Genomic DNA, 23,460 nt, shown 5'->3' on the forward strand with positions numbered 1-23,460 from the left:
ACTTTTCAATATCACAAAGGCCTAGAACTTAAACATAAAGAGTCATTTTGGATTAATCCAGGTTCTTTCCTTTATCTAGGCTTGCCTGACAAAACAAAATTATAGTCAAACTCAAAAAATAAAAAATGCTACCAAGCCTCACTCATTTTAAAGTTTCTAAAGAAAAGCTCACACAGTTCAACTCTAGAAACACTTTTATTTTATAAAATTTAGCAGGTACCTGAGATGGCACTGGCTTTTCACCGTGCTCTGAGTCCTCTCTTACTGAATGATCTGACAGTTTCCGCAGGTATTCACTGACTGCTTGGGTGTCAGGGTATGATGGCACGTTTCTGGCAGAAGAAATTTCAGTTGTTCCCATGACGTTTTGTTGAGAGGATACGGCATCGCTGCTTGTGGTCTGAGCACTGACTGCATTCAGTTCAGTAGCAACAGACTGATCACTGGCTACAAGAGTGTTCTCAAATACTTCTTCCTGCCTGTCAAGGGTTTCAGTGGAGGGGCTGAGAGCAGTGCTGGGATGGTTTTCTGCCTGAGATTCTGTCAGTGTCACACCTAATGGGCAACAATGACTGTCTGATATAATCACATGGTCTTCTTTGTCAGTCATAGTAATCAAGAGCTGGCTGCACTGGTTGCATCGTTCTGGGACTGGCTTCAGATCTTGGGAAGGGAGGCATTGTACAAGGGCTAAGCTGTGGAAAGCACCACAGGCAACTTGAAGCACCACTCGCCCAGCAAGATGTTCTACCTTTTGCGGCTTTGTCACTGGGAAGGCAGTGGTAATGAGACCCAACTGACAACCGGTACCCCATGCCCAAATCTCTCTGCTTATTGACAATGCCAGAGTGTGTTCCTCGCCACATGCCAACTGTAAAATCCTGACTGCTAACAAAGGGCTGGCCTCAGAATCAGCAATGCTGACAGGGTTCGGTTCCGGCACATACTGCTGGTTGGCTACTGCACACTGGCCAGCAGAATTCTCTCCCCACATGTATGCGACACCATTGTCTGTCACTGCTCCACTATGGAAGCTTCCTGTTGCCACAGTAACAACATATTGCCCAACCAGGGCATTTTCTAGAATGGGGCTACTTGGACAAATCTCTGCTGGTCCACTTCTCCAGGGAAGGGTCCCGAAGCTGTAGACCTCACCATCTGAAGTTTCAAAAAAAAGGAAAAAGAAAAAAAAAAAGGGTTAGTGAATTAACTAAAAATTTTAACAGTAAACTTTTAGTGCCCTCTAGATTTAACCAAATTGGACTTTCTTTTTAAATTTTCCAAAGCAGTTGTAGAAATCTGGTTCAAGCACACAGTATTTCACATTAATTCATCTTTTTTAAAATGACTCATTTTAATATTCTGCACTATGGTGAGAATTTCTACAAATTGTAGGAGGCTACTGCTTTCCTTCAGCCTCATCCTACAAACTCCTCACATCAATCCACTACTAATGGCCACCATCACAGGCTATTACAGAAGCAGATTCCAAGGGTTCAAAGGCAAAATAAACAATGATGTTAAAATAAAATAAGCAAAAACTAAGACAAAACAGACACATTCACTAATATCTACAAGTCATTACTAGTAAACAAGTTGGAACAGCAGAAAATTATGCAATGGCTTAAAAGTATTAGAGATTCATTTTGGCCAAAACTAAGAAATTAATTTTATGCCTCTAGGCTGTACAGAAAGCACCAGTTCTTAACAAGACATGGTTGTCTTCACATTGTATGGCACGTTATGTACAGTTTTGAGATGTTACATAAATATACAGGTTGAGTATCATTTATCCAAAACGCTTGGGAGCAGAGGGATTTTGGATTTCAGGTCCAGGTTTTGGAATATTTGCCTTATACTTACTGACTGAGCATCCCAAATCTGAAATGTTCCAATGAGCATTTCCTTTGAGCATCATCACATCAGCGCTCAGAAAGTTCTGGATTTTGGATCATCTTAGATGTCAGATTTTTAAATGTGGGATGCTTACCCTGGAGTTTTTGTACTAGATACTAGCTAGTCTTTCTGAGGTGAGATTTGTTTAAAAAGCAAATCAGCTTCTTCTCCAAAAAAACATCAAATGGCAGATGATGCCAGTGCAGCGGGAGGGCCTGGAGGCCTCAGGGAACCTGGGATGGGGAACCACAGCGACTTCCTTGGAGGCTTGGGCAGCAGCATCTGGGGCCAGGGTCAGGGCCACAGTGCTCAAAGAGGCAAGGCCGAGGATAAGGAGTGGACACCCATCACTAAGCTGTGCTGCCTGGTCAAGGACATGAAAATCAAGTCCCTGGTGGAAATCTATCTCTTCTCCCTGCCCATCAAGGAGTCTGAGATCATTGACTTTTTCCTGGGGACCTCTCTCAAGGATGAGGTTTTGAAGGTTACGCCAGTGCAGAAGCAGACATGCACCAGCCAACACACCAGGTTCCAGGTGTTTGTTGCCACTGGGGACTACAATGGCCACTTGCTCCAAGGAGGTGGCCACTGCCATCCAAGGGACTATCATCCTGGCCAAGCTCTCCACTGTCCCTGTGCACAGATGCTACTGGGGGAACACGATCAGCAAGCACCATGTGGTCCCTTACAAGGTGACAGGCTGCTGTGGTTCTGTGCTGGTGCGCCTTCCTCCCTGCACCCAGAGGCACTGGCATCCTCTTAGCCCTGGTGCCCAAGAAGCTGCTGATGATGGCCAGTATCAATGACTGCTACTCCTCAGCCAGGGGCTGCACTGCCACCCTGGCCAACTTCACCAAGCCCACCTATGATGCCATCTCCAAGACCTACAACTAACTGGCCCCCAACCTCTGGAAGGAGACTGTATTCACCAAGTCTCCCTCTCAGGAATTCACTGGCCACCTTGTCAAGACCCACACCAGAGTCTCTGGGCAGAGGACCCAGGCTCCAGGTGTGGCTACAACACAGGGTTTTTATACAAGAAAAATAAAGTGAATTAAGCCTAAAAAATATTTAAAATAAAAAGCAAATCATCACAACAGAACAAAGCAAAAAAGCAAATGAACCTGTCAGCAGAATAACCAGCTAGCTTTAGAATTAATGAAGACACCAGTGAGTTGGGTATATAAATAACTTATGTATATCCAGGTATGCTACCAAGTCTTAATTTTACTGTAGTATTGTGGGAATTTGGGAGCAGGTGCACATAATCTACGCTGGCTAAAAATTCAGTGAAACAAAGACTTGGCTATGGGTTTTGAAAAATACTGAACCAAGCCCACTATCCTTTCTTTTCCATATGACCAGAGACTTATTTTTTTTTTTAATTAATGAAGAAATAAGCATTATTTTTTTCTCATAAGGCAGCAATTGAGTTGATGATGAAAACATGCAAACTTTATCTTTGACCTATTATACATGGTCACGTATACACTCAAATTAACTCATCACATCTATATAAGTAAGGACTCAATAGTGGCTACAGGGAAGATATGTGCATTTATTAGGAAACGTAGAGTCTGGATCAAGATGAGAAAATAAGCTCACTGGTTAAGTTCTTTTAAACTTTGTTTCCTAATACAACAATATACTTGAAAAAGCTCACCAAGTCTTTCAATTAACATTATTCCACTAGAAAGAGCAATACTGCAAACAAATGGATATTCAGATTCCCCTCCTTAAAAAAACAAAAATCAAAAACTGGAGCATATAAAAAATAGTGAAACAGGCCAGGCGCGGTGGCTCATGCCTGTAATCCCAGCACTTTGGGAGGCCGAGGCAGGCGAATCACAAGGTCAGGCGTTTCAGACCAGCCTGGTCAATATGGTGAAACCCCGTCTCTACTAAAAATACAAAAAAAAAATTAGCCGGGCGTGCTGGCGCTCGCCTGTAGCCCCAGCTGCTCAGGAGGCTGAGGCAGAAGAATCGTTTAAACCTGGGAGGCAGAGGTTGCAGTCAGCCGAGACTGTGCCACTGCACTCCAGCCAGGGTAACAGAGCAAGCCTCCGTCTCAAAAAAAAAAAAAAAAAAAAAAAAAGTGAATCAATGAAGTATCTTCATTGAATTATGAGCTAATGGTCATATTTAACAGAGATGAAGAAGCTTGAAAATTTCTAGCACTTAACCATTTCCTCAGCTGAAAAAGATAGCACTGGAGATCTGTATGCAATTTCAAACACACACTTGTATTAGATGTTTTTTTTGGTAACTGTTACACTTAATACCAGGACACTGCTTAAACATAAACAATGATAGGCTATGTAAATATTTTTGAAAAGTTTTCCTTCAGTTGTCCTAGCCTTGAAGGTATGATTCTAAAGATACCATGTTTATAGTTGAATAACTTTTTTATTTTGAGACAGGATCTTACTTTGTCACCTAGGCTAGAGTGCAGTGGCATAATCACAGTTCACTGCACGCAGCTTTGGTCTCCCAGACTCAAGCTATCCTCCTGCCTCAGACTCTGAAGTATCTGGAACTACAGGTGTGTGCCTCCATGCCTGGCTTATTTTTAAAATATTTCCTGTAGAGACACGGTCTCCCTATGTTGCCCAGGCTGATCTTGAACCCCTGGGCTCAAGGGATCCTTCTGCCTTGGCCTCCCAAAGTGTTGGGATTACAGGTGTGGGCAATTGTGCCCAGCCGGTTTCACTATCTTAATGAAAATATTCCAAATATATTATTGAAAACAATAGAATTCCACTTATATTTGCTTGAGAACTACATATTTTAAATTTCACAGGACAGGTATTGAATCTAGTTCACATTTTTAAAGTAAGATTGTTTTTAAAGTCCTGAATCATATAATAACATTATAATAAAACTGATATAAGACAGACTAAAAAGAAATCCATGTTTATCCCATACAACCACCAGGACCAGACTTAATCCTTGTTTCCTAGAATTTGTCTTCCTTTAGTTCCTAGAAAGAAAATACCAAATCATTATTTAATATCTCAATAAATGCTTGCACAGCAGAAATGTATAAATTAGTGAAGTAGATGGCAATCGGTGCCCAAATCAAATCTGCCAAGATTGAGTTGATAAAGCGCCATTAAGATTAAAGGTAACTCTAAAATTATAGCACGTTTCTGTAATAGACTCATAGATTTTATAATATGTCTTGTGAATTGCTATTTATGTCTGAAAAAAAAAATTATACTGCGAAAGTTCAGCCAAGTGGCTTTAAAAGCCGGCTTTGAAATCAGACTGAGTTCCAGTCCTGACTCTGACACTTCAATAGCTGTGTGTGCTTGGGAAAATGTAATCTCCCTGACTTTCAGTTTCCTTATCTGTGAATAATAATAGAAGCTACCTCACAAGGTAGTAGTGCAGATTCAGTGAGATAACACATGGAAAGGGCTTAGTATAGTATCTGGCACAAAACTGCTTAACAAACATTAGCTATTATTAGCATTATTATTCTGATAGACTTAATGAACAAAAGTTATAGCAAAGGAGTCTCTGAATAGGTGACCTTTTAAAAGTTAATTTTTCATTTATTTATTACTATAAAATTTTAAAACTATAGTTCTCCCGTTTATTCTAGTTAACGGTATATTTTAAATTTAAAAACTAATCTGATTTCTGATAAGGGAGTAAGGATATATCTTGAAAACAGAAACAGTTCATTAAGAAACCCTAGGCCAGGCGCGGTGGTTCATCCCTGTAATTCCAGAACTTTCGGAGGTCGAGGCAGGTGGAATCACCTGAGGTCAGGAGTTCAAGACCAGCCTGGCCAACATGGTGAAACCCCATCGCCACTAAAAATACAAAAAAAAAAAAATTAGTCAGGTGTGGTGGTGGGCCTGTGTAACCCCAGCTACTTGGGAGGCTGAGGCAGGAGAATGGCGTGAACCTGGAAGGCAGAGCTTGCAATGAGCCAAGATTGTGCCACTGCACTCCAGCCTGGGTGACAGAACGAGACTCCATCTCAAAAAAAAAAAAAAAAAATTAGCTAGGTGTGGTGGTGGGCCTGTGTAACCCCAGCTACTTGGGAGGCTGAGGCAGGAGAATTGCTTGAACCTGGGAGGCAGAGGTTGCGGTGAGCCGAGATCGCGCCATTGTACTCCAGCCTGGGCGACAAGAGCAAAACTCCGTCTCAAAAAAATAAAAAAAAGAAACCCTAGTATCCAATTATTCCCATACCTGACTTTCCACATTCAGACATTTGTTAGCATTGCAGTTCGTATTTGTTAAGCCATTCTCTTCATTACCTTCAGTCAGAAGAACTCCATGTTTCACTCCGAGAGCTGCCTGCAAAACAGTCTTTCCTCCCCAGCCTGGCAATCTCTCTGGTGTTATGGGAAAGGATCCTGCCTGCCAGATATGGACCAGGCCTCTTTCTTTGGATCCTTCTGCCTCTGTTGAGCTACAAACATCAAGAAACATAGCTTAATTGTTTCTACAATTCAGAACGGTATCCTTTGTTCTTAATACTTTTCATGATTGTACCTTCTACTAGCACATGGATGACTGGGTCAGATAGCTGAATTAGCACCTATTTTAGGCTTTGGTTATGCTCATAGGAGTCAAAGTAAAACAACTATTTATGTAAAAGACTAAAGGATGTGGGACATGGTCACTCACAGCTGTAATCCAGCACTTTGGGAGGCCAAGGCAGGCAGATCACAAGGTCAGGAGCTCAAGACCAGCCTGGCTACTATGGTGAAACCCCATCTCTAGTAAAAATAAAATTAAAAAAATTAGCCGGGCATGGTGGCATGTGCCTATAGCCCCAGCTACTCAAGAGGCTAAGGCAGGAGAAGCGCTTGAACCCGGGAGGCGGAGGCTGCAGTGAGCCAAGATCGTGCCACTGCACTCCAGCCTGGATGACAGAGCGAGACTCTGTCCCAAAAAAAAAAAAAAAAAAAAAAAGACTGAAGGACACTCTAAACCCACAAATTACTTTTCTCCATCTAAGAAGCTACTTGGGCTATTTTTAGAAGTTTTAGCATTTGGTAGCATAAAATTCCAAGATTCTAACTTCTCAATATATTCACTCCTTGTTTAGATATTAAAGCTACAACATGCCCAAGTTGAAGTCTTATCATAAAATTTTATAGTAAGTAAAAAGTACTTGATGAGAACAATATGAGATACAGGAATTCATTTCACTTTATGTTGAGTTTAAGTGTAGAATTGCTATTTAAACTTTTAGGAATCAAGTTTGTAATAGATATCAGTAAAATCCATCATGCTTTGTTCAAGTTCTAGCTAAAGAATCCTACACATCTGATGATTTTGGTTTAAAGAATACAAAACACACAGCTGCACAGTAATGACCATATCCTAACTGCCCTCTTCTAAGAAAAGGCCGTGTTAAGATATGTGCCACCACTGGTAATACATTTTTTCAGTTTCTTTTTTCTAGAACACTGATGCCAAAATTTTAATGAGGCACAGACACTCTTTTGAATAGCTAGGAATTTCTCTACGTTTGCTATATAATATTCCCTTAAACGATAACTGGACATAACCATGGTTCTATAGGAGGAACACTACACATTTAACCCTCCTTTTAGATGTCTTCCATAACTAGTTCTTTAAGGATGGAAGATGATTAAGATTAGCAAGGCTACTTCTAAAAACCTGAAATTATTTGTGAGGGAAAAATGGCTACAAGCACTTTAAAATGATTAAATGAAGACATTTAGTGCTTCTTACAAAGCTTACAACTAACTAGCCTTCTTTAAAATTTGTTTTACCTTTTACCAATCAACTAACTACAAATGTCACTATTCCCACGTAACAACCATCAACAAGAAAATTAAAACGAAGAGAAGCTACACATATGTGAAGCTGTTTGCTATGTTTTCCTAGGAGGATAAGAGAAAAGGAAGAAATGGTTTTACCTTCTCTTCTTTGAGTCCATCGGTCAGTGGGAACACTCCATCACCAAATCATTCCTTCTTTACAGAAAGTCTATCAAGACCTAAACAGTACAATACAAGTAAGGAAAAGAGCAGTAAAAGAATATTTTACCCCTTCAGACATTTAAAAAAAAAGAAAAAAAGAAAAAAAACCAGCCCTCTAACAAGTGCACATTCACTAGGAAATAAATATGCAGTAAAACTATTTAAACTATTTCATATCTTGCCTGCCAAAGTCAAACATAGGCTGAGCCTGCCCACTAAGCTTATAAAAATGCCCGTTGACTGTCAAATGTAATGTCAAAGGAAAAGACTACCCACAATTAAGCTGTACTCTTTCAGGCAACAGATTTTGTTTTTTATTATAAAGAAAAAAGTTCAATCTGAAAATCAATACGTTAAGTACAAAAAGTACATACACATTAAGGTTACTTTTTAAACGCTGTATCTGGAAAGCATGAAGACTTAAATACCAATTAACTCAGATTTTCTAAAATCTCTTCAGTAATGTATCTGATTCAAGTAGTTTTAATTTATACTTTTCAGTAATGCACAAAAAATTATGTCATTAAAATAGGAAGTTTTCCACTTATTGGAAGGAGAACATTTTCCCCAAATCACCTTCAATTCAGACCAACATGCCTCGTAACTCAAACGGTTGAAAGAAAGAAGTCTGAACTTTAAATCAGCTGTTTTAAAATCCACCTTTAATAGAAAATAGCTACATGAAAATTATGGTTATAAATATCATAACCCATCAGTTTAGAAACTCAATATTTAATAAAATAAGAGATAGAAAAATAAACAGAAATGCTGAGTGCATTTCAACTCAAAAAACCACATTTGTAAGGGTAACAAAACACATGAAAACAAAAGCACTTAGGTCTTATTTGTGTAAACCATAAAAATATTGGGGCCAAATTTGTGGTTTTTCTGCAAAAGGATATGGAATGGTCACTGTGTTCTGGAAACAGCCCATACTGGCAGGAGTGATCTACGGTCCATCTGTTTCCTCCAGGTTGCCTGTGAATTCTTACCATTTCCCATCTGTACATCTGAAGAAAATTACTTTCTACCTAATGCTTATTTTAGAAAGATTATGAATCATTCAAAGTTGGAAGACGGATACTATGTTAACAAGAGATATATCTGAATAAATTTAATAAATGCTATTCATTTAATAAATACAATTAAGTGCTACTATGCTTTGTCCATGATAGTTATTAGCCTTTTGTAAAATGCACAGTTCATGGTGTACAGAGAAATTCTGCCACCAGATCTAATCTGTGCTTATCTATCACAGATCATGGAGTTACTATGCCCTTGATTAAATTTCAACAATATGTAGCGGAAGCCAGAGAATTATTCTACGAGGATGTGGAAGCACACAAGCACACCTTACTTCACACAACTGGCACATTATATGTAAACGGAATTTTGTCCTACTGACTAACAATCAAAAATGTCGAGAATTTTTTGATAAAATGAATCAAGTCAACCTTTATTCTCTCTTAGTGCCAGATTTTTTAGTACAGTTTTCTTAAAGTTGGTTATACCTTACTCAATATTATTTATCACCACCACTCATTTTTTTAACCTAAATGGAATTAAAACTCTACAAACTGTTTTTACAACTTTCTTTTCTTACTTACATATAGGGCAGGCCAAATAATGGTCTCCAAAGGTGTCCAGGTCCTAATGCCCAGAACTTGTGACTCTGTTAGCTTGCATGATACTAATCAACTCTCCTTCAGATAGAAAGATTGTCCTGGTTATCCAGGTGGACCCAATGTAACCATAAACATCCTTAAAACTGCAAAAGGGAGGCAGGAGGAGAATCAAAGAGACATGATGATGGAGGTAGGGTCAGAGGTGATGCTACACTGCTGACTGAACATGGGAGAAGGCAGCCATGAGCCAAGGAATGCGATGACAGGTAGCAGCTGAAAAGGCAAGGAAAATGATTCTTTCCTAGAGTGTCCAGAAAAAAGCAGCCATGCAGACACTTTGACTTTAGGCTACAAGACCTGTGTCAGACTTTCAGCCTACAGAACTTGAAGGTAATATATTTGTGTTATTTTAAGCCACTAAGTTCGCAACAATTTGTTGCAGCTGCAGTAGAAAACTAATATACTATTTCATAGACATCTTTTTATATCAGTATTTACAGATCTCTCTCTCTCTCTCTCTCTTTTTTTTTTTTTTTTTTTTAGTAAGACGGAGTTTTGCTCTTGTCGCCCAGGCTGGAGTGCAATGGCGCGATCTCAGCTCACTGCAACCTCCACCTCCCAGGTTCAAGCAATTCTCCTGCCACAGCCTCCCGAGTAGCTGGGATTACAGGCACCTGCCATTACACCTGGCTAATTTTTATATTTTTAGTAGAGACAGAATTTCACCATGTTGGCCAGGCTGGTCTCAAACTCCTGACCTCAGGTGATCCACCTGCCTCGGCCTCCCAAAGTGCTGGGATTACAGGCATGAGCCACCTTAAGCCACCATGCCCAGCCCCTATCTCATTTTGTTTTAATGGTGTTCAATATGTTTGACATCTTCCAACAAGATATGTCTGCCTGAAACTCAAACAGGGCAATGAAGAAAAGAAAATTGATTGCTGAGGAAATATAACTAAAAAGGAATATTGCAACTAAATGTAGGGAGCTTATGTTATTAAAGTTTTATCCTCACATACTTAAGTAAGGGTGGTATTTACCAACTCTATTTAATCTAACATTCTTTCTCAATTATGTATCCATCCAGGAAAAGAAAGTAAATGAAAAACTTTTGTCTAATATTTTTATGATTGTCTCTCCAGGAAATTTATTAAGACTCACCTCAACCAGTCAAATAGCATTCAAATTTCTGTATGTTGTTTCATTGCTTTAACATTTTAAGTTTTTATAAAATTGCCTAATCATAAGACTTCCTCTGGGGATATTTCTTCCACAGGAGTTTTAAGGTCTTTACATTCTTCAAGAGGGGCAAGAGCCTTATACTCTGCTGCTTTTCTTCTGTTACAGTAACTTTCCTGCATAGCCCTGTTAACCAGCTCTGATAAAGAAGCCATGTGATGCTGCATAAACAGCATTTACTGTGGGACCCTCTCTTACCTTGCATGGCTTCCCTACAGATAAATGGCATCTCCATAAAATGAGCAAACCAGACATCAGCCTTCTGAGCCACAGGACACAGCTAGATCCACTTTAAAGTATACCACTCTATCCTTCAAATTATCATCTCCTTCACAGTGATATGTAAAGTAATTAAACCCCAGGTGGCCCTTTAAACAAAGAGCAAACCTGGCTTCTTAATAAACTGATGCCACTTTTAGACTCCACTGGATACACACCCTTCTGTTACATCTAACAGAGAAATAAGTTGTCTTGTATAAGCCAAGGATATCATTTTAACACCATGTCCTGGAAGTGCCCTTAACAACAACAACAACAAAAATCTAGTCTAGATGTCCCAACTATTGTTAGAAAGATGAGCTACAACCATCTACAGGTCTACAATACCTTAACCAGAAATCTATAGCTCTGAAAATTAAGTTTTTTCAATAATGCCTTTGGTGGCAAAACCTAATCTGACCTGAACTAATACGAGGTTATTTATCACTTGTATCCCTTTAGTGTGAATATTCATACATTGTGTTGTAGAAATATCAATATGAATATAATAAGGCAGAACTACAGATCCTATAGGAAGTGTTATATAATATATGGCTTATGCATCTTATTCTAAAGAACAAAACGTAAATCTGAATTCCAAAATGCATCTTGCCCCAAGGGTTTTGAATAAAGGACCAGGAATCTATATTCAAAAACAACTACTATCATTTTTTAGTAGAAGTCTCAAAACTTTTAACTATTTTATACTTAACTTGGTTTCTTTTATGTACTTTGAACATTTATTAACTATTTTAAACTTAACTTGGTTTCTTTTATGTACTTTGAACATTTATTTCATTTTAGAGAGTACACTGGAGAGTTGCATTGCTTCCAGTGGGACAGTCCACGGATGCTTTCATGCTTTTTCTGTTTTTTTTTTCCTTCATTTTTGAGACAGTCTTGCACTGTCACCCAGGCTGGAGTGCAATGGCGCGATCTCGGCTCACTGCAACCTTCGCCTCCGGGGTTCACATGATTCTCCTGCCTCAGTCTCCCGAGTAGCTGGTGGTGCACACCACCACACTTGGATAATTTTTTGTATTTTTAGTAGAGACGGCGTTTCACTATGTTGCCCAGATGGTCTTGAACTCCTGACCTTGTGATCTGCCCACCTTAGCCTCCCAAAGTGGTGGGATTACAGGTGTGAGCCAATGCCACTGGTCAATGATCTATTTTAATGACGATGATTTACATTTGTTTCAAAAGTTTTAAGCCAATTTTATGGTGAACACTCATGGAGCACCAAAATGATTTTTTGCAAGGAATATCCAGCCTGCAAATACTCAGTCGACTCATCTTTTCAATGGAGGAAGGAAGCCTGGATTCTTAAGTTTCATACAATGCTGCTAGTTTGGTAAAGAAGAGATGAATAAATGAGAGATGCTCTGGAGGCAGAGCAACTAGTACTCGGTGATTAGACAAAGGTGGGGGATCAAGGAGAAGGAGGTATCAGAAATGTTCCCTGGTTCTGCCTCAAACAGCTGTGTGTTGGTGGCTCCATTTCCTGAAATGGGCAAGAGTGAGGGAGATGGGATTCTGAAGCCAAGATAAGATTCTGGTAGGATAAAATTTATTTTTAAGTTCAAGATGTCTGTGAGAAACCCAAGAGTACATATCAAGTAAGCAGTTAGAATATATGAGCATGGAATTCAAGAGAAAAATCTCAGCTGCTGCTAAACTTGGGAGGGCGTATGGATAATGTTTAAAAACAAGACAATGGATAATGCCATTGAGGTATATGGAAAGACAAAGGAAAGCACAGGGTTAAGCTTTAAGGAGCTCCTGCGCCTGGAAGTTGGATAGGATGAGGACTGGACAAAGAGGACTGAGATTGAGAAGTGGTCTGCTATGGGCACATGAAAACAAAGGAAAGCACTTCAGGGAGGATGTCAATTAGGTCAAGGCAGCTGGGGTCTTGTAAGAGAACTAAAGTGTCCATTGGATTTGCCAACACAGGTAACTGCTAAGCATGGCCACAACCTCAGTGGTTTGTTTGGGCACTGAAAACCAGATTGAAGTAAGCTGAATATAAATGGGAGGTGACAATGTGGAAATATCTTTATTTTCAATGGGTGATCCTTTTGAAAAATGTTGAAATGGCAAACAAAGAAATGGAGTGGTAGTTGGAGGGGAATGTGAAAATGAAGGGTTTTCTTTTGCTGGAGGTTGGGGGGACAAGAGGAAGCTGAACATGTCTGCACGATAAAGACTGTGATCCTAGATAGAAGGATGATGAGGACAGTGGGCAGAGCCAAAGTCCTAGACAATGTGAAGGAGGATGCCATCCAGAATACATGCGGAGGGATGTTTGTTTGTTTGTTTGTTTTCCATAAGAAGAAAGGTCTATGTTTTTGAAAGAAGCGAGATCACAGGTACTGATATAAGCAGAATTATAAATTTTGTGGTGGGAGGATAAGGGTTCCATATGATGGTACCTGTAAGTGACGAGGACTTCACAGTATGCATGTTGTATAGTCTAATCTCCCTCCTGGCTCTACTCATTCTGTTTCTTTATTTTATCCCACCCTGCTATACATTTTTGTAAGCTGCTTTAAATCCTTTTGGGAACAAGGCAGGATATAAATAAAAATTTTAAATGTGGTACAAAAATGTGTTGAGTCTATTATCCCAAATGCAAAGAGAAAGTTAAATCATGCAGGATCCTACATATTCATCTCTACTAAACTATCTTCTGGATAAAGTCTTTTTGGCTTAAATCGGTGAAAGGTAAATTTGTGAGTCATAAGTATAAGTATAATAACTTTCAAATGCTTAAATTTCAACCACTGAAACCACATGCATTTTTTTCATCTACTATGTTCCAGGTACTATGCTAGTCTAAAATTTCCATGAGAGCAGAGTGACAAATATCGTATTCTCTAGTACATCCCAGCAGCTTAGTTCTGACGTATAACAGGTACTCAATAAATATCTGTAAATACATGAGTTTCTGCCCTTAAGAAATTTCCATACTAATATGTTCTCTTTCTCACTAGAATAATGGCTCTCTATAGAGTTACACAGTACCTTAAGGCATAAGAAAGCTAATTTACACTAGCAAAGTTGGGCCTTCCTAGTCTTATTCTCCTGTCTCAAATACTGGTTTAAAATAGTAAAACAACAGTAATAATTGTAATTATAAGAGTAATGTCAATCAGTGATTAAAATGACAAGACATTCAGATAGAAAGGCAATAAAAATAATAGGGGAGTAAACTGTATCATAATGCCCTGAACGGAATATAGACATAGAGTGATAGGTGACTTGGATACAAAATTACCATAGATTTCATGTAGCCATTAACACTTCCTTTTAAAAGTCTGAGTTGGGTACATTTTATTACAATGTAGTAGAGTGACAAGAGATTTGGATACAAAATTACCATCAATTTGGTATAGCCATTAACACCTCTTTTTTAAAATCTGAGTTGGTTACATATTATTACAATGTAGTAAACCACAGTTTATACTTTGAATCCAGTAAACAATAACAGAGTCCGGTATTTTACACATGGTAAATGCTTAATAAATAATTTGCTTTTAGAGGCTAGGTCAACATTTACACATGGATTATGGTAACCTTTGACTCAAACACCTGACTTACAAATAATCTATACACCAACAACAACTGCTACTTCCTGGATACCCTGCCACTGAAGCCTTCACCAACCACTGTGGAAGGTTGAGGAAAACTTTCCTTGCACTGAAGCCTTGGCCAACCAACCACCAAGAAGGCCACTTGGAACCCCACACCTCTCAGCCTTAACTGCTGCACAGAAAGCATTGCCTGATACCAGTATGGGAGCCAATGAGCCTTTAAATCTTGACTCAGAGTGAGGGAATTCAGTAAATTAAGGCATTGGATATATTCAGTAGACTGGCCTAGAAAGCTACTTATTAGTTATAATTTTGTTACTAATAGGATATGCACTAAGTCACTGATTCAAAATATATTTTAAGCTCCTGGAGGTCAGAGACTATGACTTATTCATTGGTATACTCTTGTACCCATAATAATCATTCTGAACAAGCTGGTTACATTTAAGCGAGTGCTTGAGTGAAAGATACAGCCCCTGATTTTCAGTTCCAATCCACAGACTTCCACGCTACAGATTTCTAGTGCCTGTAATAAAATTCAGTATCAGATACAAAAGAAAAAACTGTCTTCTCCTAATAGAAACTCTCATATATAATTTGCTAAAGGTATATCCTAACAATGAAGTTACTTTTATCTCATGTCACTTTAAAAAGGGTTAAACAACTCAGAGAAGTGTTCCTTTCTCCCTTTCTCCTTATACACAGACAGCTTTTGGTGCAATGAGAAACAGGAAGACTTTACAGTCCTTTTTTAATGCCTTGCTAATTTCATGCTGAAACTTACTGAAACTACACTCTCTTGGTTATGAGGATCCTCTAAACGGGAAATTATCCACGGTGGAGGGGTTGAAAGTGTGTAAACATGGTACAATAAGTTCCCAGCAATGCCCACTTAGCTCTTTTTTGTACCCACTCTATATTATTAAACACATTTTTCAGGATTATTAAATAATAATCCCACGATGCATTGTGATGAATATTATAATACTAACAACTGAATTTCAAATTCCCAGGTACTGCCACTATTTGTGCCTGTTATTACATGGTGCAGTGAATGCCCTGGTAAGTCCTGATACAAACTACTTATTCTCTTAATATTTGCAACTACTCTCTTATTAAAATGGCCACAATTTTTTAAAGGCAATATTAGATTTACAGTTCAAAGTATGATGACTTCTTTTACTAACTGATAACACTTAGTGCTTAGGATCATTCAGGGGCCACATAACCAAACAGGAAATATACACACTAAAAAATATCACTCTGGTGATACAAGTTTCACTTACTTCAATAGTGCTAGTAGCAGGTATTCTTTATTAGAAATGAAAATATTGTTTAACTCACAAGTTTAGATACTGAGGTTACATTAGGGGTCAGCTACTAAATGTTTTATTCATTAGTCAACAATTTAACACACTGTCATCAGGTTACTTAGTAATATCTACAGAGACAATTATTTTCTTTGAGCAATAACTAGGATACTTGCACTCAAGGTATAAACTCAAGGTAACTACATTGTAGTAAAATGTAACCAAGCTAAGCTTTGTAAAGTGTTAATGCTAATACTACACAAATCTGTAGTAATTTTGTATCTGAGTCACTCTATGTCCAAATTCCTTTCAGGGCCTTATTATACAACTTGCTCCCCTATACTTCCAGAGTTCATGATTGGTATATGCCTACCTTTCCCAGGCATCTCTAGAATGTTAATTCCCCTGCAGGCTTCATGTCCTGAAGAAAGCATTTTCCCAGGAGCACAAACAGCAAAGCAAAATTGACCAAATAATTGGTCTGTCTCCTCTCCTTAGAAAGGCTTTACACAGTGGAGCTGCACTGGCACATTCCTTTCTTATTGCAGGGAGAGAAGAGTTATTTTTCCACAGTCTCCTAATTTGAAGGTACAAAGTAAAATAAAGCAAGCATATTGGGAAACAGCCCTGATTATAAATAAAAATGTTAAAGTGCTAGTTTCACAAACTATCTTAACTATACATAAAACTGTAAAAATAAATAACAAATACATGTACTCATCATCCAGTTTTAACACATATTAATATATTTTCATATTGGCTTCTGCTCTTTCTTTAAAATACAAGAAAAAATAAGTAACAGAGGTGAAGAAGCTCCACTCAGAATTAGTTACTATTTCTAAAGTTAATGTATCCCATTCTCACATTTTTATATTTACTTTTATGTACTTTCATTAGATATACACATATCAATAAATAATGCATGCTATTATGTTGCTTTTAAAGTGTACATAAATGCGTCTTACTGTATAAATCCTTTAGCATTTTGCTTTTTTCACCTAGTATTACATACTTGAGATGTATATATGTTGGTAAGTATAGATCTAGCTCATTCATTTTTATGAGAAGATAGTATTGAATTGCATGAATAAACCAGTTTATCCATTTCCCTACTAATCTTTACAGTTGGATTGCTCTACTTTATTGCTCTTTTAAAGAGCTGCTATAATCATCCTTGTTATATGTTTGCTTAGGCAATTGCCCCAAGTTACTTAAGATCCTGGCTCGACAAAAATTTAGGCTGTGGAAGAAAAAAAAAATCCTGGAGTGAATATTAGCCCACCCGAATGCTATTATTGGGTCTAAACCACTCCCTTCCTAACAGGGAGGCCATGTGAACTGAAGAACTGTGTGATGACTCAAAAGAAAAATATTTAAAATGTGATAATTCAGGGAAACATGAGATGATCAATTTGTGGAATTAATGAGACAAAAGCTGATCTTCTCTCTGGACATAATTCATTAGCAGTTAAGCGAACCTCTGCCAACAAACCCCAGTCTTTTTCTCATAGGTGTTGAGAACACCGTAAATTTTCTTCAAATTTAAAAGAAATACATGATAGCTCCAAAAACTACTATCTCACCAATTTAAATATTTTTCCCTCTACCTACCTGGATCAATCAGTTCAGCTACATGCAGGCAAACATCAAGACACAAGCTATAAGCTAAAGAAAGCACCATCACATATACAGAGGAATAAGAGATAGGGAAAGGAAAATTAAATGCAATACTAAAAAGAAGCCAGAAATTGTTGCTATTTTATTGGTGATTACCTAACATTTTCTTAAGGACTGACACCCTACAAAACAGAGTACTTTCTTATTACTGATAACAAAATTGTTTGGGCATCAATGAAGGGTTAAGTGACAAAAATCTGTTAAAATTCTATCAGGAAAATTCATATCCCGAATACACTTGAAATACGTGGTAGATTTAATTCCACCAAGTTATAAAAAGAGCTAAATGATTTAAAAGTCACAAATCCTCACAGCATGCCTCTGAGTGAGAAAGGTACCTCACGCACCCAAAGCAGGCCTTCTTTTACACAAGCTTAAAAATCACCACTCTGCCTTTCTTCCTAGTTTTTCAACTCATACTTTACCTAGTCTCACATTAATACATAATTGTAGATTTTTACAAGTCAGTCACATTTTTGAGATTATCATTAGAATGGACCCAGCAGCTACTGCTTTAAACCCACATTTTTCATGAAAAGGTAGGAGATACCACCTAATTACAAAAACACTACATCAAGACTCATTGAAGTTCTTAGCATACCCTTTGTCTTTAACAGTCAAAGTGCCCAAAGTAAATGTTTCAAATGACAGCCCAAATTCTGAAAAACTGAAATTTGGAGAGAAGGGATTCCTGTTTATATTGTATACATTTAAAAAATAAATGGCTTACATAATGCCACTCAAGTTTTGTTCTTTTTCCCAGACTTACCTGTTTGGTATTTCCTTTTTCTGGATCATTTTCAAATTTTAACACTGTTAAACAGTTTTGACGTTTTCTTGCTATAATTATGAATTTTAAATCTGCCAATACTGGTCATAGTTTAGAAGCTAATAAACTCGAACCAAGTATGGATTCTGTCAGTATCATTTTCACATTAAAATGTCCTTATGGAATACCAAAATTACTACGGAACAACTTGAAATCATATTTTATAGCTACTTCCTTAAAATATTCAGTTCCCTTCCCCATCACTTAGGAAAAGAGTCAGTTTGGATCATGATGTAGTGGGAGGAATTAATTATAAAAATAGCTAATATGTATTGAATACTTACCATAAAACAGGCACCGTAATAAATATGATACATGAACCATTACATGTAAAGGTACTGTCATCAGGAAAACATTGTTATCCCCAATTTAGAGGCAAGAGAACTGAGGCAGAGAGATTAAATAACTTGCCCAAAGTCAAAGATGTTAATGGATGTGACTCTGGGCATGTTCTGACGCAAAGCCTAGAATCTTAACCACTATGTTTACGTTATTAAGGTTAAAACACTGCAGTTTACTGCAAAAACAAATTTTTCACTGCTTTAAATTATTCATTAACTCAAAGGTCAAGCGGTCACTCCAAATCATATGATAAACGGGGGGGAAATGTGGGACTAATAGGTTTGCTGAAGTTTCGTACCTGCTCAGAATAAACATATCACACAATTTTATTCCGTACAGCCAAATATAAGGGTAACTGAGTAAAGATCTTTATTTGGGTACAGCAGTCAGTTCCTTCTCCATCCTAAACCAGAAAGAAAGCACTGTACTCGGATATGCCACTTCAACAAGAGTGTTTTTCCTCTTCCACCATCAAAGCCCTAAGCAATAGTACGAATCTACTCGTCTACTGTTGCCTGTCTTCAAAGCAGTCCTGTTACCCGAGGACCAACACCAGCGTCAAGGACCCGTGTTATTTTCCTGGCTTCGCTTCTCAAAATAACTTATCTTCTCCTCTTGATAAATCACTTGATACGCTCAAAGACTTGCCTAAACTACTAATTCTTATTATCAAAGCCATTTTCTTTCTCCATAACCGCCTTTTCAAGCAACCCTTGGTCCACTCTTCAACGCGATTTGCACCTTGTGGCAAGGCCGCCAGGGACAATCAGCTGGGTTCCCGGCCACGGACCGCAGTTTATCAGCTCAGCGACTAGTGTGGGCATTCAACAAATTCTCATGAATGAATAGCTGGAAGGCAGCGTGGGTGGAGGCGGGAAGAGGGGGGCTGAAGGAATTTCACGCGGCTGAGACCACTGCAGCGGAGCCCAGTCTGGGGAGGGAGAGACCGTGGCAAGTGGGAGAATCTGGGGCCGAGGCAGGGGCCGCCTCGGGTGCTGCTGGACCGGCAGGCACAGTCGATCGCACGCAGAGCCGGGAAGAAGCGGGCGCCGTCTCCGCAGGCCCCCGCAGCGCGCTCTCGGGCCTCGACCACAGCTTCTGCCTAGCTCCCTGTCCCCGGTCTTCTGCATACAAGGGGTCGCAGCCGATAAGCCCTCCTTAGCCAATAGCCAACCCGGGACCCGCGCTCGCTCACCTGAAGCTCCACCGGCAGCACTGTGCTCTGCATCCGGCGCGATCCTGGCAACCCCGTGGGTCCGCGGGATCAGCTGATTCATGGAGGGCGGGGCCTCCGGACAGGGCGGGACTGCAGGGCGACTAGCGAAGGTAAACGCGGGCGCGGAGGGGCTCTTGGAATCCGAGCTCCTGGGAATTGCTCTTGGGAGACTGTCGACGGCGTCTGTTGGGGGACAAAATTACTGAGAATGCGTTAGGCACTGCAGGCTACGTACTTGGGAGCACAGCCCCTCCCTTAGGTTAGGGCGGAGCTATCAGTCCTGGGATGTGCTTTGACGATGACGTAGAATAGAGTCGTCCAAGCCTAGCTACCCGAGCGCTTCCATGGTAACAGGCGGTGGTGAGAGTGGTTGGGAGCAGCAGTCGTTTGTTACCACCTCAAACTGCAAGGGCCGGAAGTATGCAAGTAAATAGGCTGAAATATTTTCAAACTGCCTTTATGGACTGTACCCTAACGGTGGTCGCTGTTCCCGCCCCCGCGAATGACGTCATCGCCTCGCGGCCGCGTTGTGCCATTGTATCCGCAATGTGTAAACTTACTGGTTAGTTGCAACCCCAAAAGATGGGGTGGGATAGGAGAAAATGAATTGCCTCTCCAATGATTCCCGTAGGACTCCCCAATATGCAATCAGTAAAATCAGTTTTCTTGTCCCGCGCAGTTTCATAACACTGTTTGTCGCAACCACAGTCCCACCCCACCTAGCCTGCACTCCCAAGTCCTCCCATGATTTTATGATTTTCCAGAGCCACCACTCACGTCGCACAGTGGGTGCAAACCTTCTGCTGCTAGGCATTGTGCCATCGCTAGACCTGCAAACCTGCAGATATTTAGACCATCAACGACAGATGTGTAGTCAGGTTCTGAAACTCCTGTATCATACTCACCAACACCCTCAACTCAATTTCCTCCCTGATCCTTCGCCCACCTGCAAAACTGTTAGTCTGCAACAGTTCACCCAACCTTGCTCACTCCTGGATCGGTGCAGAAAATCACACAACCCTGAGAATTGGCACCACTGCGAACCAAAAGTGTCCAACTTCAGTCGGGACTTCCACATACGACTACGCAATATTGCTGAGCCTAAAACAGTCACGTTTACACATTGCTACTCATATTATCTCGTATTCCCCTCCCCTACTGTTCCCAGCCCTCACACTCTTCTAACCTCTTATTGAACTCTACTCACCCGCTTTGGTAAAAATAAAAATAAAAAACTTTGTTTCTTACATCTCTGAGGAAAGTGATTTTTTTTTCTGATGGTGAAATTCACCATCAGAGGTGAATTTCCTTAAATCCCAAATTCCACCAGCCACTACCACAAAACCTACCTGCAACCAGTTTTGTTTTGATTTGTTTAGATGGAGTCTCTCGATCTGTCGCCCAGACTGGAGTGCAGTGGCGCGATCTCGGCTCACTGCAACCTCCGCCTCCCAGGTTCAAGAGATTCTCCTGCCTCAGCCTCCCGAGTGGCTGGGATTACAGGTGCCCGCCATTACGTCCGGCTAATTTTTGTGTTTGTAGTAGAGATGGGGTTTCACCATGTTGGCCAGGCTGGTCTGGAACTCCTGATCTCAAGTGATCCACCCGCCTTGGCCTCCCAAGGTGCTGGGATTACAGGCGCGAGCCACCGAGCCCGGCTCCTTTTCACGGAGTCCTTTTCTTCTCCCTGTTTCTTCTTAGAAGAGGTGTTCTGTCCTCTCAAGGTTAATGTCTCCACCTGAACTCAGTATCCTTCCAATCTACCCAAAGGAAAGACTTTATTCTGTTGATGAAAAAAGACAAACTTTGTAAAATATTTGAAGACGTTAAATATACTCTGATCAAAACATGAGTAACCATGGCCTGGGACACAGCCTCAAGAAGTCCTGAGAACATGTGCCCAAGGTGGTTGGGTTACAGCTTAGTTTTATACATTTTAGAGAGACAGAAGTTATAGGCAAAGACATAGATCAATGCATGTAAAAGGCGGGGGTGGTGCACACAGATCATAGGTGGATTCAGAGACTTTATGATTGGTTGAAAAAGCTAAGCTTTTCCTAAAGAGTTGAAGTTAGCAGAAAGAAATGTTTGAGTTAAAATGAGGGGGATTGTGGAAGCCAAGGTTCTTGTTATGTAGATGAAGCTTCCAGGTAGCATATGTTATAGGACCTTAAAATGTGTCAGACTCTTGGTTAAATCTCTCCTGGATCAGGAAAAGACCTGAAAAAGGAAAGGGATTCTGTACAAAATGCAGATTCCCCCCAAAAGAGAAAGCTTTGCAGGGTCATTTCAAAATATGTCAAAGAAATATATTTTGGGGTAAAATATTTTTATTTTCTTCAGGGTCCGCTGTCTTGTGATGCTATACCATAGTCAGATTGGAGTTGGATAATCTTATTGCTACAGGAGTCTGTTTTGTCAGTCTTACGATCTCTATTTTCATTTCATGAAAATGGTTTAGGCCAGTTTAATGCTGGTCTAAACTCCAAAGGGAGGGAGTATAATGAGGTATGTCCAATCTGCCTTCCCATCATGGCCTTAACTAGTTTTTGAGGTTTTCTTTAGGATCCCCTTGGCCACAGAGGGTGGAGGGAGATCTATTCAGTTGGTTGGGGAGCTGAGAATTTCATTTTTTATTTACATTTCCATTACTTATCCCTTCTCCTTCATGTATTTTCAACCTCTGCCTCTCCTCTTACTCCTATATACTTACAGTGTGTAAACCTGCTACCTATCTCATCTTTAATTTTTTTACTTTCTGCCTTCTTTCCTTTGCAACTTAATTTTCTACTTCTACTTTCTGACTTCCCAGTCTTCCTCACCCTTTCCTTAAGTCTACTGAAATCAACAGTCATCTTCTCATTTTGTAATCTAATGGTGCTATCATAGAATGGAAGCATTCTATGCAACAATCTAAAATAAAGAAGATCATCTCTATATACTGATATGGAATGATCTGGAAATTAGGAGTTAAGAGAAAAAAACTAGATGCTAAGTCCTATGCATAGTAGTCTACCAATTGTGTATTATGTATGTCTTTTCAGGAGAGAGATAGGTAGGCTGGAAGATAGTGTAAACTGAAGAATCACCTTTCTAAATTTGAGATATACGAATTTAGAAAGGAGATTTCTTTTCTTTTTTTTCTGAGACAGAGTCTTGCTCTATTACCCAGGCTGGAGTGCAGTGGCTCAATCTCGGCTCACTACTACCTCTGCCTCCCAGGTTCAAGTGATTCTTCTGCCTCAGCCTCCCGATTAGCTGGGATTACAGGCACATGCCATCACACCCAACTAATGTTTGTATTTTCGGTAGAGATGGGGTTTCACCGTGTTAGCCAGGCTGGTCTCAAACTCCCGACCTCGTGATCTGCCCACCTCGGCCTCCCAAAGTGCTGAGATTACTGGCATTAGCCACTGTACCCGGCTGAGACTTCTTTTCTTATAAAGAGTTAAAATCTGCAAGGTGGCCATACTGACAGGCTTGGAAGTATAGCCTAC

General features: G+C 39.7%; 1 protein-coding gene across 7 annotated transcripts in view; it reads right to left on the reverse strand.

Annotated features, from left to right (window-relative positions):
* ALS2 (alsin Rho guanine nucleotide exchange factor ALS2) overlaps positions 1–20,080 on the reverse strand; it is an 80,199-nt gene extending 60,119 nt beyond the window's left edge. For 2 of the 7 annotated variants that reach the window (XM_073019936.1, XM_007965859.3), the window contains exons 1-4: positions 19,943–20,076; positions 7,809–7,888; positions 6,171–6,325; positions 221–1,158 (exon numbers count right to left, since the gene is read on the reverse strand). In XM_073019936.1, coding sequence (XP_072876037.1) covers positions 221–1,158; positions 6,171–6,325; positions 7,809–7,828 — 1,113 coding nt within the window. In that variant the 5' untranslated portion in view covers positions 7,829–7,888; positions 19,943–20,076. The other 5 variants (XM_038001741.2, XM_007965862.3, XM_007965864.3 and 2 more) reach the window with 5 other exon arrangements.
* Positions 20,081–23,460: the final 3,380 nt, after the last annotated feature.

This window comes from Chlorocebus sabaeus, chromosome 10, assembly GCF_047675955.1.
Source record: "Chlorocebus sabaeus isolate Y175 chromosome 10, mChlSab1.0.hap1, whole genome shotgun sequence".
NCBI lineage: Eukaryota > Metazoa > Chordata > Mammalia > Primates > Cercopithecidae > Chlorocebus > Chlorocebus sabaeus.